Source organism: Rhinatrema bivittatum, chromosome 7 (assembly GCF_901001135.1).
Source record: "Rhinatrema bivittatum chromosome 7, aRhiBiv1.1, whole genome shotgun sequence".
Lineage (NCBI taxonomy): Eukaryota > Metazoa > Chordata > Amphibia > Gymnophiona > Rhinatrematidae > Rhinatrema > Rhinatrema bivittatum.
In genome coordinates this window covers 257,124,594-257,149,988 of record NC_042621.1, presented here as the reverse complement: position 1 = coordinate 257,149,988, position 25,395 = coordinate 257,124,594, and the positions used below count along the sequence as shown (strand labels likewise).

The 25,395-nt window shown below is 46.0% G+C and overlaps 1 protein-coding gene across 1 annotated transcript in view; it reads left to right on the top strand.

The window, feature by feature from the left end:
• The window catches only part of CNNM1 (cyclin and CBS domain divalent metal cation transport mediator 1), a 79,291-nt gene that overhangs the window by 37,350 nt on the left and 16,546 nt on the right, over positions 1-25,395 (top strand). Inside the window, exon 2 of the mRNA XM_029610729.1 lies at positions 18,592-18,735. Coding sequence (XP_029466589.1) covers positions 18,592-18,735 — 144 coding nt within the window. The remainder of the gene's footprint in view (positions 1-18,591; positions 18,736-25,395) is intronic.

Genomic DNA, 25,395 nt, shown 5'->3' with positions numbered 1-25,395 from the left:
TCATTCCTCAGGCTGGGCCTCTCTTCCTTTGGGCCGACGCTGCCTGCACTAGTATGGTCTTTTCTTCCCGCGCACGCACCCTGCTCACCACTTCCTCTTTGGGGGCCGCGGGGGGGGGGGGGGGGGCGGGGGGGGGGGGAAGAAGAGAGCATGCCGGTGCCGCTCACTCCAGCTGACCTGCTGCGTACTGCCCGGGAGGAGGACCTATTTTTTGCGGGTAGGGGGAGCAGCTGGGTCAGCGGGGGACTGGGAAGTGTGGTGACACACCTGCGTGTGCTTGGCGACACACTGGTGTGTCGTGACGCACCGGTTGAGAACCACTGATCTAGATGACCATGACATTCTACATCCAAACCAATTCGGGTTTAGAAAAAATTGCTCAACTGAAACTTTTCTCGTATCCTTCATGGATCCCTTATTTCGGGGATTTAACAATGACAAATCCTATATCCTGGTGCTAATTGAAAGCCTAACAATGGAAAAGCATATAAATAAATTAAATAACACGGGCTATGCGAAACTGGGCGAACTCCATAGACTGAAACCATTGCTGACTCATGAAGACTTCCGCACGGTCCTGCAAGCCATCATCTTCTCTAACATAGATTACTGTAACTCTTTTTTACTCGGAGTGCCAACTGTCTACTAAAAAAGCTACAACTTTTACAAATTGCTGCAGGAAGGCTCTTAATAGGATCTAGAAAATTCGATCACATCGCGCAATCACTGATAGCTCTACATTGGCTACCTGTATAATCCCAAATTCACTGCATAGTCTTAACACTAATACATACAGCCATCCACTCTAATAACCCAGGTCTGGCAGCCATAGGACTACAGCCATACAAACCACAGAGATCACTAAGATCTCAAAATAAAGGATTATTAGCTGTGCCAACATTACTGAATACTCATCTAACAAAAATAAGAAACCATGTGTTCTCCATAGCTGGCCCAATACTATGGAACTCACTACCTGAGATACTATGACTGACTCCAGAAAGAAAGAAATTCAAAAGTGAACTGAAAATATGGTTATTTAAAAATGCCTATAACCTACCTTAAAACTTACCTGAGCTCATAGTAAACACCAGTAAGGACAACTTAAAACTACCTGAACTCAGAACAAGCACCAATAAGGTCAAAGAAATTAATAAGCTAACAATAGAACTAAACAGCCCATCACACCCCGACAACGCCAAAATAAAATAAATCTGAAACATACCTTAGAAACCACTAACCTCTTATCCCAGTACCTTTAGTTAAAACACTAGAACATCCCTGTAGATTTATATCTCACTTGATTACATTAAGTCATTGTTCATGCTGATGTATAGCACTTATGTTATGTGATTACTATTGGGGCGACTGGCCCCCCCTACCTGTTCCAGCGCTCCGCGGGCTTCCCCTCTGCCAACGCGGGGTGCTCCGACTCAGAGTCTGCCGCCGGCATGGCTCCCACACGGTCCTGGACGCTGCTGATCCTTCTCCTGCAGGCTTCTCCCGAGGTGCGCGTGCGCGACTCAGCTGGCCTCTTAAAGGGGCCACGGCAGGAAACCTTGGCCCAGCCCTGATTGATGAAGTCAGGACTGAGGGGTATTTAAACCCTGTCTCAGTCCGCAGTTCTTCTCCTTGGCAACAGGTCCATCTCCTCGGAGCGTTAGTTGCTGATCCTGATCCCGGTGATTTCAGTTCCTGACTTCTGATTCTGATCCTGATTCCTGTTCTGGTGGTTCCAGTTCCTGTGTTCCTGTCCGCTCCTGTGTTCCTGTCTCCATGCCTCTCCACGTCCTCAGTTCCTGCGTTCCCATCCTCATCTTGAACTCCTGGTTCTGACTTAAGCTTGCTGCCTCTTCTCTGCTTGTCTGCTGCCTGCCCCGGACCTTCAGATTGGATCCACATTTTGCACCTTCACTGCCAGCCACGACCCAGATTCCTGACTTCACCTCTGCCTACCGCTGCACCAGTCTTCATCAAGGCGACCCGCACCTAAGACCTGCCGGCCCAGGTACCCAAGGGCTCAACCTGAGGGGAACGAGGGCTGGTATAGGTGAAGCTCCAGCCGGGTTGTCCTCACCTGCACCGCCTTCCGGTGACGAGAACCATTGGGGACCGCCCCTCAGTGGTAGCACCAACTCTCGTCCCGGTCCAAGGGTCCACAATCTTAAAAATTACATTGCCATTGTATATGTCATGTCTTTATTTGGAAAAACGGTATACAAAACAAATAAATAAATAAATAAATACTCTTGAAGGTCTTCTCCAAATAATACTAAACACATGTTTTAGCAATTTTTTAAGGAAAACATCAGACAGAAAAAAACGGTAATGTTTGGAAAAGATAAGACAGCCTTGGAAGAATATTCATTTTAATAGAGGCTGTCCTGTTGCGCTGGAGGTGGACCCTTGGCCTGGTGCAGGATTGGTACGGCCCTCTGGTCGGACCCAGAGAGCGCCTGCCACCAGGAGGTGGAGCACAGGAGGAGACAGAGGCTAGCTGGAGCTTCGCCAATAGCAACCTGGGGTTTCCGCAGGTTAAGCCTTTGGGTACTCGGGCTGCCTGGTCTTAGGTGGGCCTCGCAGGGTCTCCTAGAGAGGAAATGCAGGGGAGTACCCACCACGAACAAGGGTGTGCGGTCAATGTCCAAGCAAGCAGGTTCAGGAATCACAGGAGGCCAGAAGAGAGTATCCGAGTAGATAGTGAGAATAAAGGCCAGAGTATTAGTCCAGAATGGTCAGCCAAAGCAGGGGTCAGTACCAGTAATCAGTCCAGGCAGTAGTCAGGTCAGGCAGAGGACAAGTTCCTGGCAGCAGTCAGACGAGGTCAGTAAACAGGCAGAGGTCGATTCCAGGCAGCAGGCAGATGAGGTCAGTGGACAGGCAGAGGTCGGTTCCAGGCAGCGGTCAGATGTGGTCAAGAGCAAGCAAAGGTCAGTACCATCAGACTAGTCCGAACGGTACTACCAGGAATGGAGAGACACTGGAACAGGAGACGCTGGAACAGGAGACACTGGAACAGGCAAAGTAGAGACACCAGAGTGTATGACCCGATTGCCAAGGCAATGAGCTAGTGGCTGAGCCCTGCTACTTATACAGGGCTCAGGTGATGTCAGAATCGGATGCCGCCTGTGAGTTTCCCGTGCTTGGCCCTTTAAAGTCAGGCGCGCACTAGGGGGGCGGGGCCAATGTCGAGGAGGACGCCGAGCCCCGTCACATGGAGCGCTCTACGGTGGAAGGCCCCGATGGGCCTGGGGACGCTCATGGACTCCGTGGACGAGCAGCGCTGGGATTGAGAGAGGAGCTGGTCGACAGGCACGTCAGGTGAGCAGGCCCGGTCGTGGCACCAGCGCGGCCGGGAAGTGCAACAGTACCTCCCTTCTAGGCCTCCCCCTTACTGGCGTGGGCTTCTCAGGATGGATCCGGTGAACTCAGCGAGGAGGTCTTTGTCGTAGATGTGGTGGGAGAGCTCCCAGGAGTTCTCCAGCCCGAAGCCCTCCCATGACAGGAGGTATTCCCAGTGGCCTCTATGGCACCGGACATCTAGGACCTCTCTTACTTGGAAGATGTCCTCTGGTTCAGCAGCAAGTTGTGTAGGCGCAGGAGGCCTTCGAGAGGGCCAGGACAAGATGAATGGCTTCAATAGGAACACATGGAATGTGTTGTCGATTCCCTTGGAGGTGGGAAGTTGCAGCTGGTAGGTAACTGCACCTATGCGTCGGATGACTGGAAATGGTCCGATGAACCTGGTAGCCAGTCGTTGTGAAGGAAGACGTACTCTGATGTTTTAGTGCTCAACCAGACTTTCTGGCCGGATCGGAACAGGGGTTCGGTGCGACGATGAATGTTCGTGAGGCATTTGGCTCTTTCGGCAGCCTGACCCAGTCTCTCCTTGACCTGATTCCAAAGGCGACAAATCGTCTGTGCCGTAGACTGGGCTGCAGGCGAGGGCACGGAAAGCGGCACTGGTAGAGGCAGGCGTGGCTGGCGACCGAATATTACTGAGAAGGATGAGACGTCAGTGGCAGAGGCGACGTGGGTATTGTGGGATAACTCGGCCCATGGCAAGAGGTCGGCCCAGTTATCCTGCTGATCATTAACGTAGGGTCTTAGAAATGTCTTCAGGGAGCGGTTTGTCCTCTCGGCTTGGCCATTCGCTTGAGGGTGGTAGGCCGACATCAGATTCAGGGTAATATCAAACTTTATACAAAGGGACTTCCAGAACTTGTCAGCGAATTGCGGCCCACAAACCAAAATGATCTCTCTGGGTAACCCATGTAAGCAGAATACATTGTTTAGGAAGAGTTTTGCCAGTTCAGTAGCTGAGGGGAGGCTCTGTAGTGGAACAAAATGGTAATCCACAACAACTCAATTTACCCCACTCATATAGAAACATATTTTAAGTAAAATGAGGAAGGTTTCATACATATTTCTGCAACATGTCTCCTCGGCCTTGTACACAGAATTCTATGTTTTATAATCATAAACCAACCTCCATCCTACCTTAGAATATTTTTTTGAAAATTTTTTTTGTGAAAAACACATTGTGTAAAATGTGTTTAAAAACAGCTAAAAAATCTCAGTGTTATTCAAATTCCATTCGAATTTTTAATCTTCTTCAAATTGTTATAATGGGTGTTAACCTCTTCAACGCTTCCCGTGCTGGGGAGGAGCCGGCTGTAGTCGTACATGTGGGCACCAGCGACATAGGAAAATGTGGGAGGGAGGTTCTGGAAGTCAAATTTAGGCTCTTAGGTAGAAAGCTTAAATCCAGAATCTCCAGGGTAGCATTCTCTGAAATGCTCCCTGTTCCACGCGCAGGTCACCAGAGGCAGGCAGAGCTCCGGAGTTTCAATGCATGGATGAGACGATGGTGCAAGGAAGAGGAATTCAGTTTTGTTAGGAACTGGGGAACCTTTTGGGGAAGGGTGGAACCAGACTGCTGGCGTTAACCTTCAAAAAGGAGATAGAGCAGCTTTTAAACTAGAACAAAGGGGAAAGCCGACAGTCACTCAGCAGCGCATGGTTCGGAGAGAGGTATCTTCAAAGGATACTAATGATGCATTAGAATTAGGGCATCCCGACAGTGAGATTCCAAAAATAAGAAAAGTAGTCCAAGTGCCTGTAACTAAAAACTCACCTGAGCTAAAAAATTCTAACTTATCGCTATCAATTAAAAAGCAGAATGAAAATATAAACAAAAAACAAACTTTGAAATGTTTGTATGCTAATGCCAGAAGTCTAAGAAGTAAGATGGGAGAATTAGAATGTATAGCAGTGAATGATGACATAGACTTAATTGGCATCTCAGAGACATGGTTGAAGGAGGACAACCAATGGGACAGTGCTATACCGGGGTACAAATTATATCGCAATGACAGAGAGCAGCACCCGGGAGGTGGTGTGGCGCTTTATGTCCGGGATGGCATAGAGTCCAACAGGATAAACATCCTGCATGAGACTAAATGCACAATTGAATCTTTATGGGTAGAAATCCCTTGTGTGTCGGGGAAGACTATAGTGATAGGAGTATACTACCGTCCACCTGGTCAAGATGGTGAGACTGACAGTGAAATGCTAAGAGAAATTAGGGAAGCCAACCAAATTGGTAGTGCGGTAATAATGGGAGACTTCAATTACCCCAATATTGACTGGGTAAATGTATCATCGGGACACGCTAGAGAGATACAGTTCCTGGATGGAATAAATGATAGCTTTATGGAGCAATTGGTTCAGGAACCGACAAGAGAGGTAGCAATTTTAGATCTAGTTCTCAGTGGAGCACAGGATTTGGTGAGAGAGGTAACGGTGGTGGGGCCGCTTGGCAATAGTGATCATAATATGATCAAATTTGAATTAATGACTGGAGTGACTGTAAGCAAATCCACGGCTCTCATGCTAAACTTTCAAAAGGGAAACTTTGATAAAATGAGAAAAATAGAAAAAAACTGAAAGGAGCAGCAACAAAAGTAAAAGGTATGCACGAGGCGTGGTCATTGTTAAAAAATACCATCCTAGAAGCACAGTCCAGATGTATTCCCATACATTAAGAAAGGTGGAAAGAAGGAGAAATGATTACCGGCATGGTTAAAAGGGGAGGTGAAAGAAGCTATTTTAGCTAAAAGATCTTCATTCAAAAATTGGAAGAAGGACCCAGCAGATGAAAATAGGATAATGCATAAACGTTGGCAAGTTAAATGTAAGACATTGATAAGACAGGCTAAGAGAGAATTTGAAAAGAAGTTGGCCGTAGAGGCAAAATAAAAAATAAAAATATAGCCGAAGCAGAAAGCCTGTGAGGGAGTCAGTTGGACCATTAGATGATCGAGGGGTTAAAGGGGCACTTAGAGAAGATAAGGCCATCATGGAAAGATTAAATGATTTCTTTGCTTCGGTGTTTACTGAAGAGGATGTTAGGGAGGTACCCATACTGGAGAAGGTTTTCATCGATAATGATTCAGATGGACTGAACCAAATCACGGTGAACCTAGAAGATGTGGTAGATCTGATTGACAAACTGAAGAGTAGTAAATCACCTGGACCAGATGGTATACACCACAGAGTTCTGAAGGAACTAAAAAATGAAATTTCAGACCTATTAGTAAAAATTTGTGACCTATCATTAAAATCATCCATTGTACCTGAAGACTGGAGGGGATAGCTAATGTAACCCCAATATTTAAAAAGGGCTCCAGGGGCAATCCGGAAAACTACAGACCGGTTAGCCTGACTTCAGTGCCAGGAAAAATAGTGGAAAGTGTTCTAAACATCAAAATCACAGAACATATAGAAAGACATGGTTTAATGGAACAAAGTCAGCATGGCTTTACCCAAGGCAAGTCTTGCCTCACACATCTGCTTCACTTTTTTTGAAGGAGTTAATAAACATGTGGATAAAGGTGAACCGGTAAATGTAGGGTACTTGGATTTTCTGAAGGTGTTTGACAAAGTTCCTCATGAGAGGCTTCTAGGAAAAGTAAAAAGTCATGGGATACGTGGTGATGTCCTTTCGTGGATTACAAACTGGCTAAAAGACAGGAAACAGAGAGTAGGATTAAATGGACAATTTTCTCAGTGGAAGGGAGTGGGCAGTGGAGTGCCTCAGGGATCTGTATTGGGACCCTTACTTTTGAATATATTTATAAATGTTCTGGAAAGAAATACGACGAGTGAGGTAATCAAATTTGCAGATGATGCAAAATTGTTCAGAGTAGTTAAATCACAAGCAGATTGTGATAAATTGCAGGCAGACCTTGTGAGACTGGAAAATTGGGCATCAAAATGGCAAATGAAATTTAATGTGGATAAGTGCAAGGTGATGCATATAGGGAAAAATAACCCATGCCATAGTTACACAATGTTAAGTTCCATATTAGGTGCTACTACCCAAGAAAGAGATCTAGGCATCATAGTGGATAACACATTGAAATCGTTGGTTCAGTGTGCTGCGGCAGTGAAAAAAGCAAACAGAATGTTGGGAATTATTAGAAAGGGAATGGTGAATAAAACGGAAAATGTCATAATGCCTCTGTATCGCTCCATGGTGAGACCGCACCTTGAATACTGTGTACAATTCTGGTCGCCGAATCTCAAAAAAGATATAATTGCAATGGAAAAGGTACAGAGAAGGGCTACCAAAATGATAAAGGGGATGGAACAGCTCCCCTATGAGAAAAGACTAAAGAGGTTAGGACTTTTCAGCTTGGATAAGAGACGGCTGAGGGGGTGGATATGATAGAGGTGTTTAAAATCAGGAGAGGTCTAGAACGGGTAGATGTGAATCAGTTATTTACGCTTTCGGATAATAGAAAAACAAGGGCGCACTCCATGAAATTAGCATGTGGCACATTTAAAACTAATCGGAAAAAGTTTTTTTTCACTCAACACACTATTAAACTCTGGAATTTGTTGCCAGAGTATGTGGTTAGTGCAGTTAGTATAGCTGTGTTTAAAAAAGGATTGGATATGTTCTTGAGGAGAAGTCCATTACCTGCTATTAATTAAGTTGACTTAGAAATTAGCCACTGCTATTACTAGCAACGGTAACATGGAATAGACTTAGTTTTTGTGTACTTGCCAGGTTCTTATGGCCTGGATTGGCCACTGTTGGAAACAGGATGCTGGGCTTGATGGACCCTTGGTCTGACCCAGTATGGCATGTTCTTATGATTTTTTCACAAATATTTTTCAAAAAAATATTCCAAGGTAGGAATGATTATAAAACATAGAATTCTGTGTACAAGGCCGAGGAGGCATGTTGCAGAAATAAGTATGAAACCTTCCTCATCTTACTTAAAAATTTTTTCTATATGATTGGGGTAAATTGAGATGTTGTGGATTGATATTTTTGACCTCACAAACAGCGGGGATTTTGTGTACAGTGGAACAAAATGGGCCATTTTTGAAAAGCTGTCGATAATAACCCAAATGACCATGTTGCCCTTTGATGGGGGCAGAACAACGTTGAAGTCAGTAGAGATGCTTGACCAGGGTTTGGTGGGAGCCGGAAGAGGTTGGAGGAGTCCTCATGGATGGCCAGTCGGGGGTTTTTGCTGTGCACAGATGGGGCAGGAGTCCACATAATTTCCGGCGTCTTTAACCATGCTAGGCCACTAATAATGTCTTCTTAACATCTCGAGGGTCCAAGCCCGGCTAGGATGGCTGGCCAACTTCGAGTTGTGGATCCAGCGGAGGATGCGCTTCTGGAGATGGCGTGGAACCACAGTCTTCCCAGCTGGTACTGTGCTGGTAACTGCGAGGGATATGCAAGCTGTGTAGATGATGTGCCTAGGAGTGTCGGGCATATCTTCTGGCTCGAGGGAGTGAGAGAGAGCATCCGCTCGGGTGCTCTTTGCTGCTGGACGGTAGCGGAGTTCAAAGTGGAAGCTTTCGAAGAACAGTGCCCAGCGGGCCTGTCTGGGATTCTGGAACTGGGCTTCCTTTAAGTGTTTGAGATTCTTGTGGTCTGTAAATATCGTGAACTTATGCTGTGCTCCTTCTAACCAGGGGTGCCACTCCTGAAGGGCCAATTTCACAGCTAAGAATTCTCGGTCCCCAGTCATGTAGTTTTGTTCTGTGGCAGAAAACTTGTGTGAATATAAGGAGCAGGGTACTAAAACCCCCTTGGAAAAATATTGGCTCAGTACCGCGCCTGCTCCAATGGTGAAAGTGTTAACTTCAGGGATGAAGGGGCGGTTAGGATCCGGATGATGTAGACATGGTCCGGTGGAGAAGGTCTCTTTCAAGGCGTGGAAAGTGGATTGAGCCTTGGGACTCCAAACTTGAAGGTTACTACCTTTCCTAGTCATGGCCGTGAGTGGAGCAGCAAGCGTAGAGTAATTAGCGATGAAGTTTCTGTAATAATTTGTAAATCCAAGGAATCTTTGTTAGGCGCGGAGGCCTATGGGCTGGGGCCAATCTCGATTACCTTGGAGTTTCTCAGGGTCCATGGTGAAGCCATGATTGGAAATGATGTAGCCCAGGAATGGAAGATGGGTCTATTCGAAAATATACTTTTCTAATTTTGCATAAAGGTGATTGTCTTTGAGGTGTTGGAGGACTGTCTGAACGTGAGTGGTGGGACTTCAGGTCTTTGGAAAAGATCAGTATATTGTCCAGATATACCACAACAAATGAGTAGAGTTGGTCCCAGAAGATCTCATTCATAGAAACATAGAAACATAGAAATGACGGCAGAAGAAGACCAAATGGCCCATCAAGTCTGCCCAGCAAGCTACGCACTTTATCCATTTTTTTTTCCCTTTTTCTCTCTCCCACCTGTTACTATTGGCTTCCAGTACCCTCCAGCCCTAATTCCCCTCCACCCAATTTAGAGAGCAGCCTTGAATCTGCATCCAAGTGACATCCAGCTCAATTGGGGGTAGCAACCGCTGTAACAAGCAGGCCACCCCCTTGCCCCATACTCTTACCCACCCCTGTTTTTATTTATTTATTTATTTTTTTTGGAAATAGCAGCCCTCCATCCTTCCGCTCCGTGAAGGTGGCACACCAACTACTGGCCACTGGCATCCCGCTCCGTGAATGCCTCTGTGGCTACTGCCGCTCCGTGCAGTGTTTGAATGCCTCTGTGGCTACTGCCGCTCCGTGCAGTGTTTGAATGCCGCTGTGGCTACTGCCGCTCCGTGCAGTGTTTGAATGCCGCTGTGGCTACTGCCGCTCCGTGCAGTGTTGAATGCTGCTGTGGCTACTGCCGCTCCGTGCAGTGTTTGAATGCCTCCACTTTATTCACGCCCTCTAGACTTGATGGATCCACAGTGTTTATCCCACGCCCCTTTGAAGTCGTTCACAGTTTTAGACTTCACCACCTCCTCCGGAAGGGCATTCCAGGCATCCACCACCCTTTCCGTAGAAAGACCGCAGAGGCGTTACAAAGTCCGAAAGGCATTACTACGTACTCGTAGTGGCCGTCCCTCGTATTGAAGGCGGTCTTCCAGATGTCCTCAGGCTGGATTCTTACAAGATTGTATGCCCCTTGGAGATTTAGCTTTGTAAAAATCTAAGCTCCTTGTAGGCAAACAAATAGTTCGCTAATGAGTGGCAGAGGGTAAAGATCCTTGCGAGTCACAGCGTTTAGCCCACGGTAGTCTATGCTAGGATGTAAACTACCATCTTTCTTTCTTTCTTTCTTTATTTATTTTTAATTTTTATATACCGATGTTCCTGTATAGAATACATATTGCACCGGTTTACAGAGAACTGAACTGTCGCCTCATACATTGGAACAAGGTTGAAACTGAAACTTACAGAGAACCAGTGGAATGCAATTCAAAACATGAATTTTTCATGAAGAAGAATCCGGCTGCTGCCGGGGAATCGAAGGGTCTTATGAATCCTTTATTCAGGTTCTTTTTAATGTACTCGGACATTGATTGGGTTTCCGGAAGCGAGAGGGGGTAGGTTTTGCCCTTGGGAGGCATGGTGCCTGGTAGGAGCTCAATGGGATAATTGAATTTTCGGAGTGGAGACAGTATGTCAGCATTTTGTTTGGAGAACACATCTTTGAAGTCAGAATACGGAGCAGGTAACCCAGAAAGGGTTGTGGAGTTTAGAACTGTAACCGCTGGAGACACCTGTCACAGACAGTGGTTCTGGCACTGGGGTCCCGACTGAGTTAACTGCAGGGATTGCCAGTCGAAGTGGGGTGCGTGTACCTGGAGCCAAGGAAGTCCTAGGATTACCGGATGCGTGGAACGCTTCAAGACGAACAGAGAAATTTCCTCTTTATGGGTTCCCACGGTGAGGTGGAAGGCCATGGTGCGATGAGTAATGCGTCGGTGAGGTGCTCTCCCTGTATTGATGCGATGCGGAGAGGTACTTCCAGAGGTTGAAGTGGGATCTGGAGTAGTGTGACGAGATTGTCCAGAATAAAACTGAAACTCGCCCCAGTGTCCATGAGTGCGGTAGTGGCAAAGGAGCGTGATTCCCTAAAGAGGGACATGGAGTAATAATTGGTGGCCGGTAACAGTAGCGCCCAAGCTCAGGACCCCCACCGGGCTCAGGCTTTGCAGTTTCCCGGGTGTACGGGTAGGATTGCAGGAGATGTCCGGAACCACCACAATATAAACAAAGGCCTTGTTTTTTACGTCGGAGACGCTCTTCAGTAGTCAAGCGCCCGCGATTAATCTGCATCGGTTCCTGTGGTGATGGAGGAAGTGCTGATAAGGCCTTCATCTGGGGGCTCATAGCACAAGCTGGACGTATGGCAGGAGGCCGGAGGACCTTTACCTCCTGGTGTCGCTGTCGTAGGCGATGGTCAATCTTGTCAACCAGGGAAATCAGGTCCTCAAGATATGTGGGAATCTCACAAGCAGCCAACTCGTTCTTGAGGGAAGGAGACAAGCCCTCCAGATTGCCCGTAGGCAGTCCTCCTTCCACTCCAATTATGTGGCTAATGTTCTGAATTCTCTGTCCGTGAATTATGTGAGCGATTGTGAGCCTTGATGGAGGTGGAGAAGATGGTGACCCGCAACCGCCTGTCGGCCAGGATCCTCGAAGGTCCGCTTAAAAACGGAAATGAAGTGGGAGAGATGGCGGAGGATGTCATCAGAACGCTCCCAAAGTGGGGAAGCCCATGCCAGGGCTTTCCCTTCAAGGCGTGAGAGGATGAAGGTGATCTTGGTGGTCTCACTCGGAAATAGCGAAGGCTGTAGTGAGAATTGCATAAAACATTGGTTGATGAAGCCTCAGCAGAGGCGGTGATCCCCATTGAAACAGGATGGAGCTGGGAGGGCCAATGATGCCCGTGGGGGCAGGGTTTGAGCAAAACCCCCTGAATTGGCAATAACAGAAGCCTCTAGTTGAGACCAAAGTCTTTCCACAGATGAAGCTAATGCTTCCATGGTTCGCTGTTGTTCTCGGATATGAGAAGCTAGGCCAGGGATGGCCTGCAAGACGGAAGACTCCGCCGAATCCATGGACTTGGCAACCTGTTGCGCTGGAGGTGGACCCTTGGCCTGGTGCAGGATTGGTACGGCCCTCTGGTCGGACCCAGAGAGCGCCTGCCACCAGGAAGCGGAGCACAGGAGGAGACAGAGGCTAGCTGGAGCTTCGCCAATAGCAACCCAGGGTTTCAGCAGGTTGAGTCCTTGGGTACCCAGGATGCCTGGTCTTAGGTGGGCCTCACAGGGTCTCCTAGAGAGGAAGCACAGGGGAGTGCCCACCACGAACAAGGGAGCGCAGTCGATGTCCAAGCAAGAATGTCCAGAGGTCGCAGGAGGCCAGGATAGAATGTCCGAGTGGATAGTGAGGATCAAGGCCAGAGTATCAGTCCAGAATGGTCAGCCGAAGCAGGGGTCAGTACCTGTAGTCAGTCCGGGAGTAGTCAGGTCAGGCAAAGGTCAAATTCCAGGCAGCGATCAGACGTGGTCGGTAAACAAGCAGAGGTCTGTTCCAGGCAGCGGTCAGACGTGGTCAGTGAACAGGCAGAGGTCGGATCCAGGCAGCAGTCAGACAAAGTCAGGACCAAGCAAAGGTCAGTACCGTGAGATCAGTCCGAAGGGTATTACCAGGAATGGAGAGATGCTGGAACAGGCAAAGTAGAGACACCGGAGTATATGACCCGATTGCCAAGGCAATCAGCTATTGGCTGAGCCCTGCTACTTATACAGGGCTCAGGTGACGTCAGAATTGGGCGCCACCCGTGAGTTTCCCGCGTTTGGACCTTTAAAGTCAGAAGATCTCCGTTTGCGTGTGCATGCGCTAGGGGGCGGGGCCGACGCCGAGGAGGACACCGAGCCCCGTCGCAAGGAGCACTGCGAGGTGGAAGGCCCCATTGGGCCTGGGGGTGCTCGGGGACACCGCGGACGAGCAGCTCTGGGATTGAGAGAGGATCTGGTAGACGGGCGCGCCAGGTGAGCTGGTCCGGTCACGGCACCAGCACGGCTGGGAAGTGCAACATGTCCTTCCTAGCCAAGATAGATTATATTGTTCCCACATATCTAGATCACAAAAAACACTGAAGACCACCTTTTGGATAGTTAAAAAAAAAAAAAAAAAAAATTCCATGGATTAGAACAGATTTTGTACTCCTAGAGATTTCAAACTCTTTCATGCCCATTTAAATGAAAACCTTGATTATTATTATTATTGCTTGAACAATTTCAATACTTGAAATCTATTTATTCAGAAATTGTTGGTGGTCATTTTATTTATTTATTTATTTATTTATTTACATCTTTTTACTATACAGACATTCAAGATGAAGATTCTTATCACACCGGTTTACATCGAATCCAAATTGGAAGAGTTACAAATAACACTTATCTTCAAATCAAATCAATTAAAAATATGAACAAAGATGGGAGAATAAAGTGTAACAGGACAAAAATGTATAACAAGGGGCTGATCAAAACTAGATTATAGACTATCTCCGAACATATTACGGTTCTAGTGAAGGGCAGGGTGGAGGGGGCCGGGTGCGGGGAGGGGGAGGGGGGTCAGGAGGGAGAAATTTCGGAGTAGGCTGTTCTATTAACCATTCCCTTGGATTTAGGCGTCCGTGTTAGGCAAAGTCACAGGGGCCAGGTACCAGCCAATTTCAGACATCTATATAAAAATATCAGTTTGATATAATTCCCCATAGAACTGTGTAAATCTATCCCTAATTAAAGGTGAGGCAAAAATCATACAACCATTTTGGTCCTTAATTTTAAATAATTGGTAACAAGATAAATTAGTAAATTGGTATTTCTTTAGGTGTTAACCATCAAATAAATTCAAGATGATTCAAGATGATTTAATGGAACATAGTCAACATGGATTTACCCAAGGGAAGTCTTGCCTAACAAATCTGCTTCATTTTTTTGAAGGAGTTTATAAACATGTGGATAAAGGTGAACCGGTAGATGTAGTGTATTTGGATTTTCAGAAGGCGTTTGACAAAGTCCCTCATGAGAGGCTTCTACGAAAACTAAAAAGTCATGGGATAGGAGGTGATGTCCTTTCGTGGATTACAAGCTGCTTCAAAGACAGGAAACAGAGAGTAGGATTAAATGGTCAATTTTCTCAGTGGAAAAGGGTAAACAGTGGAGTGCCTCAGGGATCTGTACTTGGACCGGTGCTTTTCAATATATATATAAATGATCTGGAAAGGAATACAACGAGTGAGGTTATCAAATTTGCAGATGATACAAAATTGTTCAGAGTAGTTAAATCACAAGCAGACTGTGATACATTGCAGGAGGACCTTGCAAGACTTGAAGATTGGGCATCCAAATGGCAGATGAAATTTAATGTGGACAAGTGCAAGGTGTTGCATATAGGGAAAAATAACCATTGCTGTAGTTACACGATGTTAGGTTCCATATTAGGAGCTACCACCCAGGAAAAAGATCTAGGCATCATAGTGGATAATACTTTAAAATCATCAGCTCAGTGTGCTGCAGCAGTCAAAAAAGCAAATAGAATGTTAGGAATTATTAGGAAGGAAATGGTTAATAGAACGGAAAATGTCATAATGCCTCTATATCGCTCCATGGTGAGACCACACCTTGAATACTGTGTACAATTCTGGTCGCCGCATCTCAAAAAAGATTTAGTTGCGATGGAGAAGGTACAGAGAAGGGCAACCAAAATGATAAACTGGATGGAACAGCTTCCCTATGAGGAAAGGCTGAAGAGATTAGGGCTGTTCAGCTTGGAGAAGAGACGGCTGAGGGGGTTATGATAGAGGTCTTTAAGATCATGAGAGGTCTTGAACGAGTAGATGTGACTCGGTTATTTTCACTTTCGAATAATAGAAGGACTAGGGGCATTCCATGAAGTTAGCAAGTAGCACATTTAAGACTAATCGGAGAAAATTATTTTTCACTCAACGCACAATAAAGCTCTGGAATTTGTTGCCAGAGGATGTGGTTAGTGCAGTTAGTGTAGCTGGGTTCAAAAAAGGTTTGGATAAGTTCTTGGAGGATAAAGTCCATTAACGGCTATTAATCAAGTTTAGTTAGAGAATAGCCACTGTTATTAATTGCATCAGTAGCATGGGATCTTCTTAGTGTTTGGGTAATTGCCAGGTTATTGTGGCCTGGTTTGGCCTCTGTTGGAAACAGGATGCTGGGCTTGATGGACCCTTGGTCTGACCCAGCATGGCAATTTCTTATGTTCTTAACATGTCATCCCAATGGCCAAGGCCCTCACCTTGTGCACATGATGACTGACAAAAAGCCTAGGTAAGTATAGCAAGGTGCATCTGTGTATGGGTGCATGCAACCACAAAGAGGTATAGTAGCTTATAAGGACCTATGAGCATTGTGGGAATAGCAGCATGTAGCACAGGCACCTGCTTACCGGGTAGTATACCACACGCAATCGCGTGTGGTATACTACCCGGTAAGCTGGTCAGACAATTGTTGCTCATTGCATGAGACTAAGATTGCAGAGTTTCATCTCTGAATTTGAAGTGTTCCAGCCCCTGAGGCAGCGGCTTGTAAGCTGTGAAACTCGGCCTGAGTCGGGCATTACGCGAACACGTCTCTGTTTTAATAAATATTGGAAAAAGATTGAGGCATCTATTCTTTTTTGTTTTCCTTACGGCTATCATAGATCGCCTACCTCTTTGTTTTCTTGGATCAAATGTACAAAAAGACAGTCCCTGCTCAGTAGAGCTTACAATCTAATAAGACAAACATAGGACATGAGACTTGGAATACTTCATAAAGCAAGACTGGTTAAAAAGAAAAGAAAGTTAACAAGACTGAAAGCAGACAATCAGACACAAGATTTAAAAGCAGTTTCAAAAAGGTGGGTCTTTAGATGGGATTTAAACAGGGCAAGAGAGGGAGCATGACTCATCAGTTCAGGAAGACTATTCCAAACACATCCTGAACTGATGAGTCATATTCCCTCTCTTGCCTATTCCAAGTACATGGCGCAGCCAGGTATAAAGCATGGAGTTGAGAATTGGCGGTAGAGGAGAAGGGCACAGATTGGAATGACTTGTCCAATGAACGGAGTGCAGGAGGAGGGTTGTAGAGAAGATAAAAGAAGAGAGGTAGTGAGGTGCTGCAGGGAAGGCATTTGTAGGTAAGAAAGAGGAGCTTGAATTGTATGCATGCTATACTATTTACCATATACACATTGAAGCCATATTTATATATGACCTCTATTCATTTATGTTCAGGTATATTGTAATTTTTGCATGTATATGTTAATGTATTAGGTGACTGTCTTAAAATGCATATTAAGGCCTTACCATAGCACACTATTTTAGTATACACAAAAGAACCTTACTCTACGCATTGTTTTATTTCATAGGTTCCTGTATGATAAAACTAGCCAAAAGGGCATATCACAAAATGGCAGGTGGACTCGGCCTCCACAGTTGTACACCATGGTCCCGACTATTGCTGTGTCCTTCTCTCTGGCTGCTGTACAGCATAAGTCTCCCCGATGCTTTTCCCTCCTTCACTGTCCCATTTCGCTGTTGTTCTTTTTGCCAAAGGGCTCTCTCACCACTTTCCACTGTGTACCATTCTTCCCACCAGCCTCATTGCCTTCAGCTCCCGCACCACTGTCTGGTTCGCACCACTATCTGGTTCCCTGCTGGCCTATATATAGCACTATCTGCAGGCTGTGCATGTGTGCATTACAGTCAAGAAACAGACTCGACTAAGGCAAAAGCTGCCTTTTTGTATACATAGGAGGGAAGAGACAGAATTTGGTCTTTAAGTTTTTAGGGTCACAGTTGAATTTGAGGTCAGCAAACAAGTTGTAGGCAATATTTTTTAATTGGATTAACTTAATACATCTGTAACCAGCTTTTGAGTTATCCTCTCTTTATCAGGACTGTGAAGAAACAGTGCAGTTGTACTGGGTTTAAATAGTACACAATCATTTACTTATGTCTTGATCTACCTGCATATGTCATTACAATTCAATAAAGGAAAGGGGATGGAGAAGCTGAAGTGGGGGTGGAGAATGCCAGAGGTGACCAGACAGTAAAACTTCACAGTTGAAAGGGCTTATAAATGGTAATGGGAGAGAGAGAGCCAATGTCCTTATTAAGTCCTTTTGTGTTTGTTTCAAAGTGTTTGATCATCCTAATTTCAAATGTTTTCCATTCTTCTGTATTCCTAAAGTTCCCTTTAAGTACATTAACAGGCAGATTTTAAATGCCTGTCGTGCGTAAATTCCGGCCTTTACGTGTGTGGCTGGGCCTTATGCGCTCTGTGCGAATTTTCCAAGAGGCCCGGCCATGTGTGTAAAGCTCGGTACATGTTCAAGTTCCCGGCCTCTTGGAAGGGGCGGGCTGGAGGGGCGGGGCAGGGGCAGGCTGGGACAGCGCCTTTGTTTGGTGTCCCAGAGCTGTGCTGTCCCAGAATGTGGAACTTACTTCAGCTCGGGAGCTGAAGTAAGTTGCTGAAGAAAGGTAAAAAAAAATCCCAAAACTTGGATTTAGGGGGTGGTGAGGAGAGGGGAAGGGTAGGGAAGGTGAGGTGGGGAAGGTCCCTCTCTGTCCACTCCTTAATTGGAGTGGACTGGGAGGGAACTGGGGAAGGCCAGGATGCGTTGCCGTGCGGGAATTGCCTAAATCCTCCACCTCTTGCATGCGCCACCCGCATGTGCGAGCGCAGATTATAAAATCCAGCACACGTGTGCGTGGCCCTTGTGTGCGTCCATGTGTGCGCGCTATGTGGCACACACGCATGTTATAAAATCGGCGCATCCATGTGCGCATGCCAGGTAGCGCATGTACATGGACGCGCAACTTTTCAAATCTAAGGGAATAATCTTACTTTGAGAGGTCACAGTTGAAAACCTATTGCTAGCATCTTTTTCCTTACTATGTTACAGTATTTATTACAAACCAAATCAGTTTTCAACCCAGGTTGACTGCTGTCTTACAGGGTATGAGGCTAAAGCCTGAGACTGGATAAGCTCTGTGGTATTGCATCAGGAATAGGCAGACTAGATGGGCCTTGTGGTCTTTGTTTCATAATTTTATGTATTTCTTCAGTCTACAGTACTGACCTGATGCTGTAGTTATAACTCAAGAATTTAAGCTAAATGATTGGAAATGGAATTGATACTGTATATGATTTATAATTCACTTTTTTCTATTTACTGTGTTGATTCTAGGTAAATCACACTTGGCAATTGTTCAGAGGGTTAATAATGAAGGTGAGGGAGACCCATTTTATGAAGTAATGGGAATCATTACACTGGAGGATATTATAGAAGAAATCATAAAATCTGAGATTCTGGATGAAACAGATCTTTACAGTAAGTGTTCATAGCTGCAATCATTGAGTCTCTTAAGCAAATTTGTTTAGCTCATTTTGTTTGTATAGGTACGCCACCTTGAACCTGTCAGATAAGGCACATTGTTTTATTTATTTATATTCATATTTATAACTTTGAGGCTTCTTATGTTAGAATGCGCTTTTTCCTGTATGGTAGAAATCTTCCTAGCTGAGGGAAGCTAAAATGACGCACTGGTAAGACATATTTAAGCTTACTCCTTCCTATCAAACCTGTTTAATGGACAAGTTAAAGAGGTGACTAATAAGAATTTGAATCATCTTAGCAGTTTCTGATATAATTCCCCAGAATGTTGTAGTTTATTTGCCATTCAAGTGCCCACATTTGCCATCTAAAGAAATATGTACTCTCTGCATATTATGTAGTATTTCAGAAATGCACATAACGCATATACATATATTCTCTATATCATCAGTCCCTCCCCATCTCCAGTCCCTGCCCAAACACCCCCCCCCCCCCGCTCACCTCCCCTATTCTCCTCCTCCCAGATATATTATGTTAATAATCGCCTAAGATAAATCTGTTTATGTCTTGCTACTATATTGTTTTCGTTAATCTTTATCACTCTCCAGTTGTTATCGTTTAAAATCTCTCCTGTTTTCCATCTCCCATGTTTTCGCTCCCTGTTTAATGTAACTTTACCTTTCCACTTAGCTGTTAATTGGTTTCCCCCTGTTATATTGTAAACCGGTACGATAAGACCTCGTCTTGAGTATCAGTATAGTAAAAGAAGTTAAATAAAAAAAAAAAAATCATTTAAGAATTGTACTGGTTATTAGTTTTGAAATTCTTTAAAAACAGTATTTTTTTTTTTTAGAATTCCTCTCCCCCCCATCCAAACCCCGTGAGCAGTCATTTTAGTAAGATTCGCACACAGGATCTGTTTGTTCTATATTAGCTATGGAGTCACAGCTGATGTTACATGCACTGCATAAAACAGTCAAATCACTGAGTACAATTTTGACTTTTTTCTGAATTTGACTTCTTTCAGAGGTTCATGGGAAGCGAGAGGGAACTACTTAAAGAATTAAAAAAATATGTAGGGCCCGATTCACTAAGGGGTGGAGCTGGAAAAATTTAATTGATTAAAAATTCCTCACCACTTCCCTGATTGGATAACTGTGTTTGCATAAAATCTCAAGGCTCATAAATTTAGCTGGTTAGAAAAGGGTTAGGTCTGGAGGCATTCCCAGGACAGATCTTTGATTTTGGCAGTCGGACCACATTTCCACACTAACCAACTAAATGTATCTGTACAACATCAGCTGTACAAATAACAGACTGAAATGTAGCCAGACATATTTTATTCATCTAGATGTAGGCCAGTTTTCAGCGTCAAACGTAGGCCTGGATTCACCATTCTATCACGTAATGGTGAATCCAGCGAAAACGGGGAGTGGGGGGGTGGGCCTGCGAAAGCCGGCAGCCTTCGCACCACTGCGATGTTTTCGCTGCCAACTTTTGCACCCAATAGCAGTAAAGCGAGGTGACTAAACATTATCCCAGGACAAGCAGGATGCTAGTCCTCACATATGGGTGACATCATTGATGGAGCCCTATTGCGGAAAACCTTCTGTCAAAGTTTCTAGAAACTTTTGATTGGCACTCTGAACCCACTGAGCATGCCCAGCATGCCATGATATTCTCTGCCACAGGTGTCTCCCTTCAGTCTTTGTTTTTCCGCGCTGCTGTAGGAATCGTGGAGCAGGAGCCTGGGTGAGTTTTCTCACATACTGTCTGACTAAAAATCAGATTTAAAAAAACATTTATTTTCTCTCCCACATCGGGGTCTCTCATGTTACCACCAGCTGGCGAGTAAATTTAGTCTCTTTTTTACTCTCTTGAGTAGAAATATTTTCTCTCATTTCATCGACGGCTGTCGACGAAAATATGGCCACGGGATTTAAAAAATGTCCCAATTGTAATAGGACTATGTCCATTACAGATCCACACCTTGAGTGTGTCCTTTGTTTAGGTCAAACACACGATGTAACATCCTGTCCCAAGTGTGCTGAAATGACCGCGAAGGGTCGAAAGGCCAGCCAAGAAAAGATGGAACATTTATTCCATCTATAACTCTTGCCTTCCCTGTCGACGTCTACTCAATCGTCTCCGGCCAGAGTTTCGAAACGTTTAATACTCAAAAAACGTCATCCGGAAGGCTTGGGGGATCGTTCATCGCCGACCCCATCCGTGGCATCGACAAGGTCAGCGGCGGAACATCGACCAAAGCATCGCCATCGGCATTGTCACCCATCGATCCCGGAGGCGCTTGTCTCCCCAGAGAAATCAACCGCAAAACGGCCTCGACTTCAAGAAACACCGAGGTCTTCGACGCCGAGGCCTTCACCTCCTCTCGATGCACCGATCATCGAACCTCCACAGGGCTCTGTGGAAGGACCAATAACACCTCCACCGCCACCACGTGTAGCTGCTCTGCCTGCACCAGCTATCACGGAGGAATTGACAGATTTTATCCGTCAAGCAGTGCTCCAAGCATTGAAGGACCATCGATGCCCTCGCTGACGTCGATACCGGTGCCCTCACCGGCGCCGGTGCCTGCACTGATGCCGGTGCTCCCGCCGATGCTGGTGCCTACACCGATGCTGGTACCAATACTGAAGCCATTACATGCACCGACACCGAGGCTGCCATTGACGCCGATGCCTCTACCATCGCCGATACCTGGTCCAATGCCGGAACCAGTCCTATCGATGCCGATGTCAGTGCCTGGGGCCCCAGGACAGCCAGAATTAGCGTTGTTCCAGCTTCTCATGAACAGGTTCAATGCAATCGTCGATTCCAGCTAAGCCACATGAAGACGTCCCTGGACGGATACCGCTGGATGATCCACAGCCAGGTCCTTCAGGGCTTTTTCAGCCACCAAGGTCTTCTCCCACTTCTCCAGATCGAGAAGACCCATACGAATCCTGGGAAGACAGATACACAGATACTTCTTCTGAGAGTTTTATGTCTGACCCTTCTCCTCCTCCGGAAAGAAGAAATCCCCACCGGAAGATTTATCCTTCACTAATTTTGTTAAGGATATGGCAGACACCATACCATTTACTTTGATATCAGAAGAGGACACAAGACAACAAACCTTGGAAGTCCTACAGTTCGTGGACCCTCCAAAAGAAGTTTTGGCCATCCCTGTCCACGAAGAACTGTTAGAATTACAGCACAGACTCTGGGAACATCCATGCTCCATCCCATCCACAAACAAAAGAGTGGAAACCACTTATTTAGTTTAGAATGTCCCTGGGTACCAAAAATCACAACTGCCACATCAATCAGTTGTTGTTGAGTCTGCACAAAAGAAGTCTAAGAGAATAAGACCTCATTCTTCCACTCCTCCTTACTAAGGATCACAGATTCCTGGACTCATTGGGCAGGAAAGTCTATCAGGGAGCCATGCTCAATTCAAGGATTGCATCATATCCGCTATATATGACGCAATACCAGAGAAATCTGTGAAAACAGATGCAAGATCTCTCAACTTCTTTTCCGCAGCAATATCAAGAAGCAGCTCAAGCCATCATACACAAAGGGCTAGAAGCTGGAAAACACGAGGTCTGAGCTGCTTACGATAATTTTGAAACTGCTTCCAGGGTAGCGGCCTCAGGAATAAGTGCACGTCGCTGGGCATGGTTGAAGGCCTCGGACCTCAGGCCTGAGGTCCAGGAAAAACTAGTTGACTTGGCATGTGTAGGGGACAACCTCTTTGGCTCAAAGGTGCAGGATGCTGTGGCCCAGTAATGGAGAAGGTTTTCATGGGTAATGATTCAGATGGACTGAATCAAATCACAGTGAACCTAGTAGATGTGGTAGACCTGATTGACAAACTGAAGAGTAGTAAATCACCTGGACCGGATGGTATACACCCCAGAGTTCTGAAGGAACTAAAAAATGAAATTTCAGACCTATTAGTAAAAATTTGTAACCTACCATTAAAATCATCCATTGTACCTGAAGACTGGAGGATAGCTAATGTAACCCCAATATTTAAAAAGGGCTCCAGGGGCGATCCGAGAAACTACAGACTGGTTAGCCTGACTTCAGTGCCAGGAAAAATAGTGGAAAGTGTTCTAAACATCAAAATCACAGAACATATAGAAAGACATGGTTTAATGGAACAAAGTCAGCATGGCTTTACCCAAGGCAAGTCTTGCCTCACAAATCTGCTTCACTTTTTTAAAGGAGTTAATAAACATGTAATTAAAGGTGAACCGGTAGTTGTAGTATACTTGGATTTTCAGAAGGTGTTTGACAAAGTTCCTCATGAGAGGCTTCTAGGAAAAGTAAAAAGTCATGGGATAGGTGGCAATGTCCTTTCCTGGATTGCAAACTGGCTAAAAGACAGGAAACAGAGAGTAGGATTAAATGGACAATTTTTTTCAGTGGAAGGGAGTGGACAGTGGAGTGCCTCAGGGATCTGTATTGGGAGCCTTACTTTTCAATATATTTATAAATGATCTGGAAAGAAATACGACAAGTGAGGTAATCAAATTTGCAGATGATACAAAATTGTTCAGAGTAGTTAAATCACAAGCAGATTGTGATAAATTGCAGGAAGACCTTGTGAGACTGGAAAATTGGGCATCCAAATGGCAAATGAAATTTAATGTGGATAAGTGCAAGGTGATGCATATAGGGAAAAATAACCCATGCTATAATTACAAAATGTTGGGTTCCATATTAGGTGCTACAACCCAAGAAAGAGATCTAGGCGTCATAGTGGATAACACATTGAAATTGTTGCTTCAGTGTGCTGTGGCAGTCAAAAAAGCAAACAGAATGTTGGGAATTATTAGAAAGGGAATGGTGAATAAAACGGAAAATATCATAATGCCTCTGTATCGCTCCATGGTGAGACCGTACCTTGAATACTATGTACAATTCTGGTCGCCACATCTCAAAAAAGATATAATTGCGATGGAGAAGGTACAGAGAAGGGCTACCAAAATGATAAGGGGAATGTAACAGCTCCCCTATGAGGAAAGACTAAAGAGGTTAGGACTTTTCAGCTTGGAGAAGATACGGCTGAGGGGGGATATGATAGAGATGTTTAAAATCATGAGAGGTCTAGAACGGGTAGATGTGAATCGGTTATTTACTTTTTCGGATAATAGAAAGACTAGGGGGCACTCCATGAAGTTAGCATGGGGCACATTTAAAACTAATCGGAGAAAGTTCTTTTTTACTCAACGCACAATTAAACTCTGGAATTTGTTGCCAGAGGTTGTGGTTAGTGCAGTTAGTATAGCTTTGTTTAAAAAAGGATTGGATAAGTTCTTAGAGGAAAAGTCCATTACCTGCTATTAAGTTCACTAGGGGGTAGATTTTAAAAGAAGCGCGATCAGCCTACTTTTGCTTGCGCATCAGACTCAAGCAAAAGTACGCTGGATTTTAGTAGATACGCGTGGAGCCGCGCGTATCCACTAAAATCCTGGATCGGCGCGCGCAAGGCTATCGATTTTGTATAGCCTGCGCGCGCCGAGCCGCGCTGCCTCCCCCCGTTCCCTCCGAGGCCGCTCCGAAATCGGAGCGGCCTCGGAGGGAACTTTCCTTTGCCCTCCCCTCACCTTACCCTCCCTTCCCCTATCTAACCCACCCACCCGGCCCTGTCTACACCCCCCCCTTACCTTTGTCGGGGGATTTACGCCTCCCGGAGGGAGACGTAAATCCCCGCGCGCCAGCGGGCCTGCTGCGCGCCGGGCCGCGACCTGGGGGCGGGTACGGAGGGCGCGGCCACGCCCCCGGGCCGTAGCCACGCCCCCGTACCCGCCCCCAAAACGCTGCCGACACGCCCCCGGAACGCCGCGACGACCGGGCCCGCCCCCGACACGCCCCCGACACGCCCCCCTCCGAGAACCCCGGGACTTACGCGAGTCCCGGGGCTCGTGCGCGCGCCGGGAGGCCTATGTAAAATAGGCTTCCCGGCGCGCAGGGCCCTGCTCGCGTAAATCCGCCCGGTTTTGGGCGGATTTACGCGAGCAGGGCTCTGAAAATCCGCCCCTTAGAGAATAGCCACTGCCATTAGCAACGGTAAAATGGAATAGACTTAGTTTTTGGGTACTTGCCAGGTTCTTATGGCCTGGATTGGCCACTGTTAGAAACAGGATGCTGGGCTTGATGGACCCTTGGTCTGACCCAGTATGGCATGTTCTTATGTTCTTAAGAGCCTGTAGGACAGTGCGGAAGCCATTACTGTGTGGGAATGTTTTCAGCTTTTTAAAAATTTGTAATTTATAAAAACCTTCCTTGGTTACTGTTCCAGTCCCGGTCACTGGACTTGCGACCGGGTTCTTACCTTCCTCCGCTCTGGGGTCCCACGACTGTTTTTCAGGCCTTCTCAATCCTCTCCGCGGCAGCTTCTCAGAGCTCCGCCCCCCTTAGGCACGCGCAGACACAAGGGGAGGCAGTTGGGAGTGCAGGGGAATGAAATCGAGGCCGGGTGCCGAGATGACGTCAGATGTCAGCAGAATGTTTTAATCTGGCGTCTGACTGAAGTCGTTGCTTTGCAACAGTGTTCTTTCAAAGGAGTGACTGTTGCTGTCCTTCTTATCCTGCTTCCTTGCCAGTTCCAGTCTCCAATTCAGTTCCTGCTTTCCAGCCCTC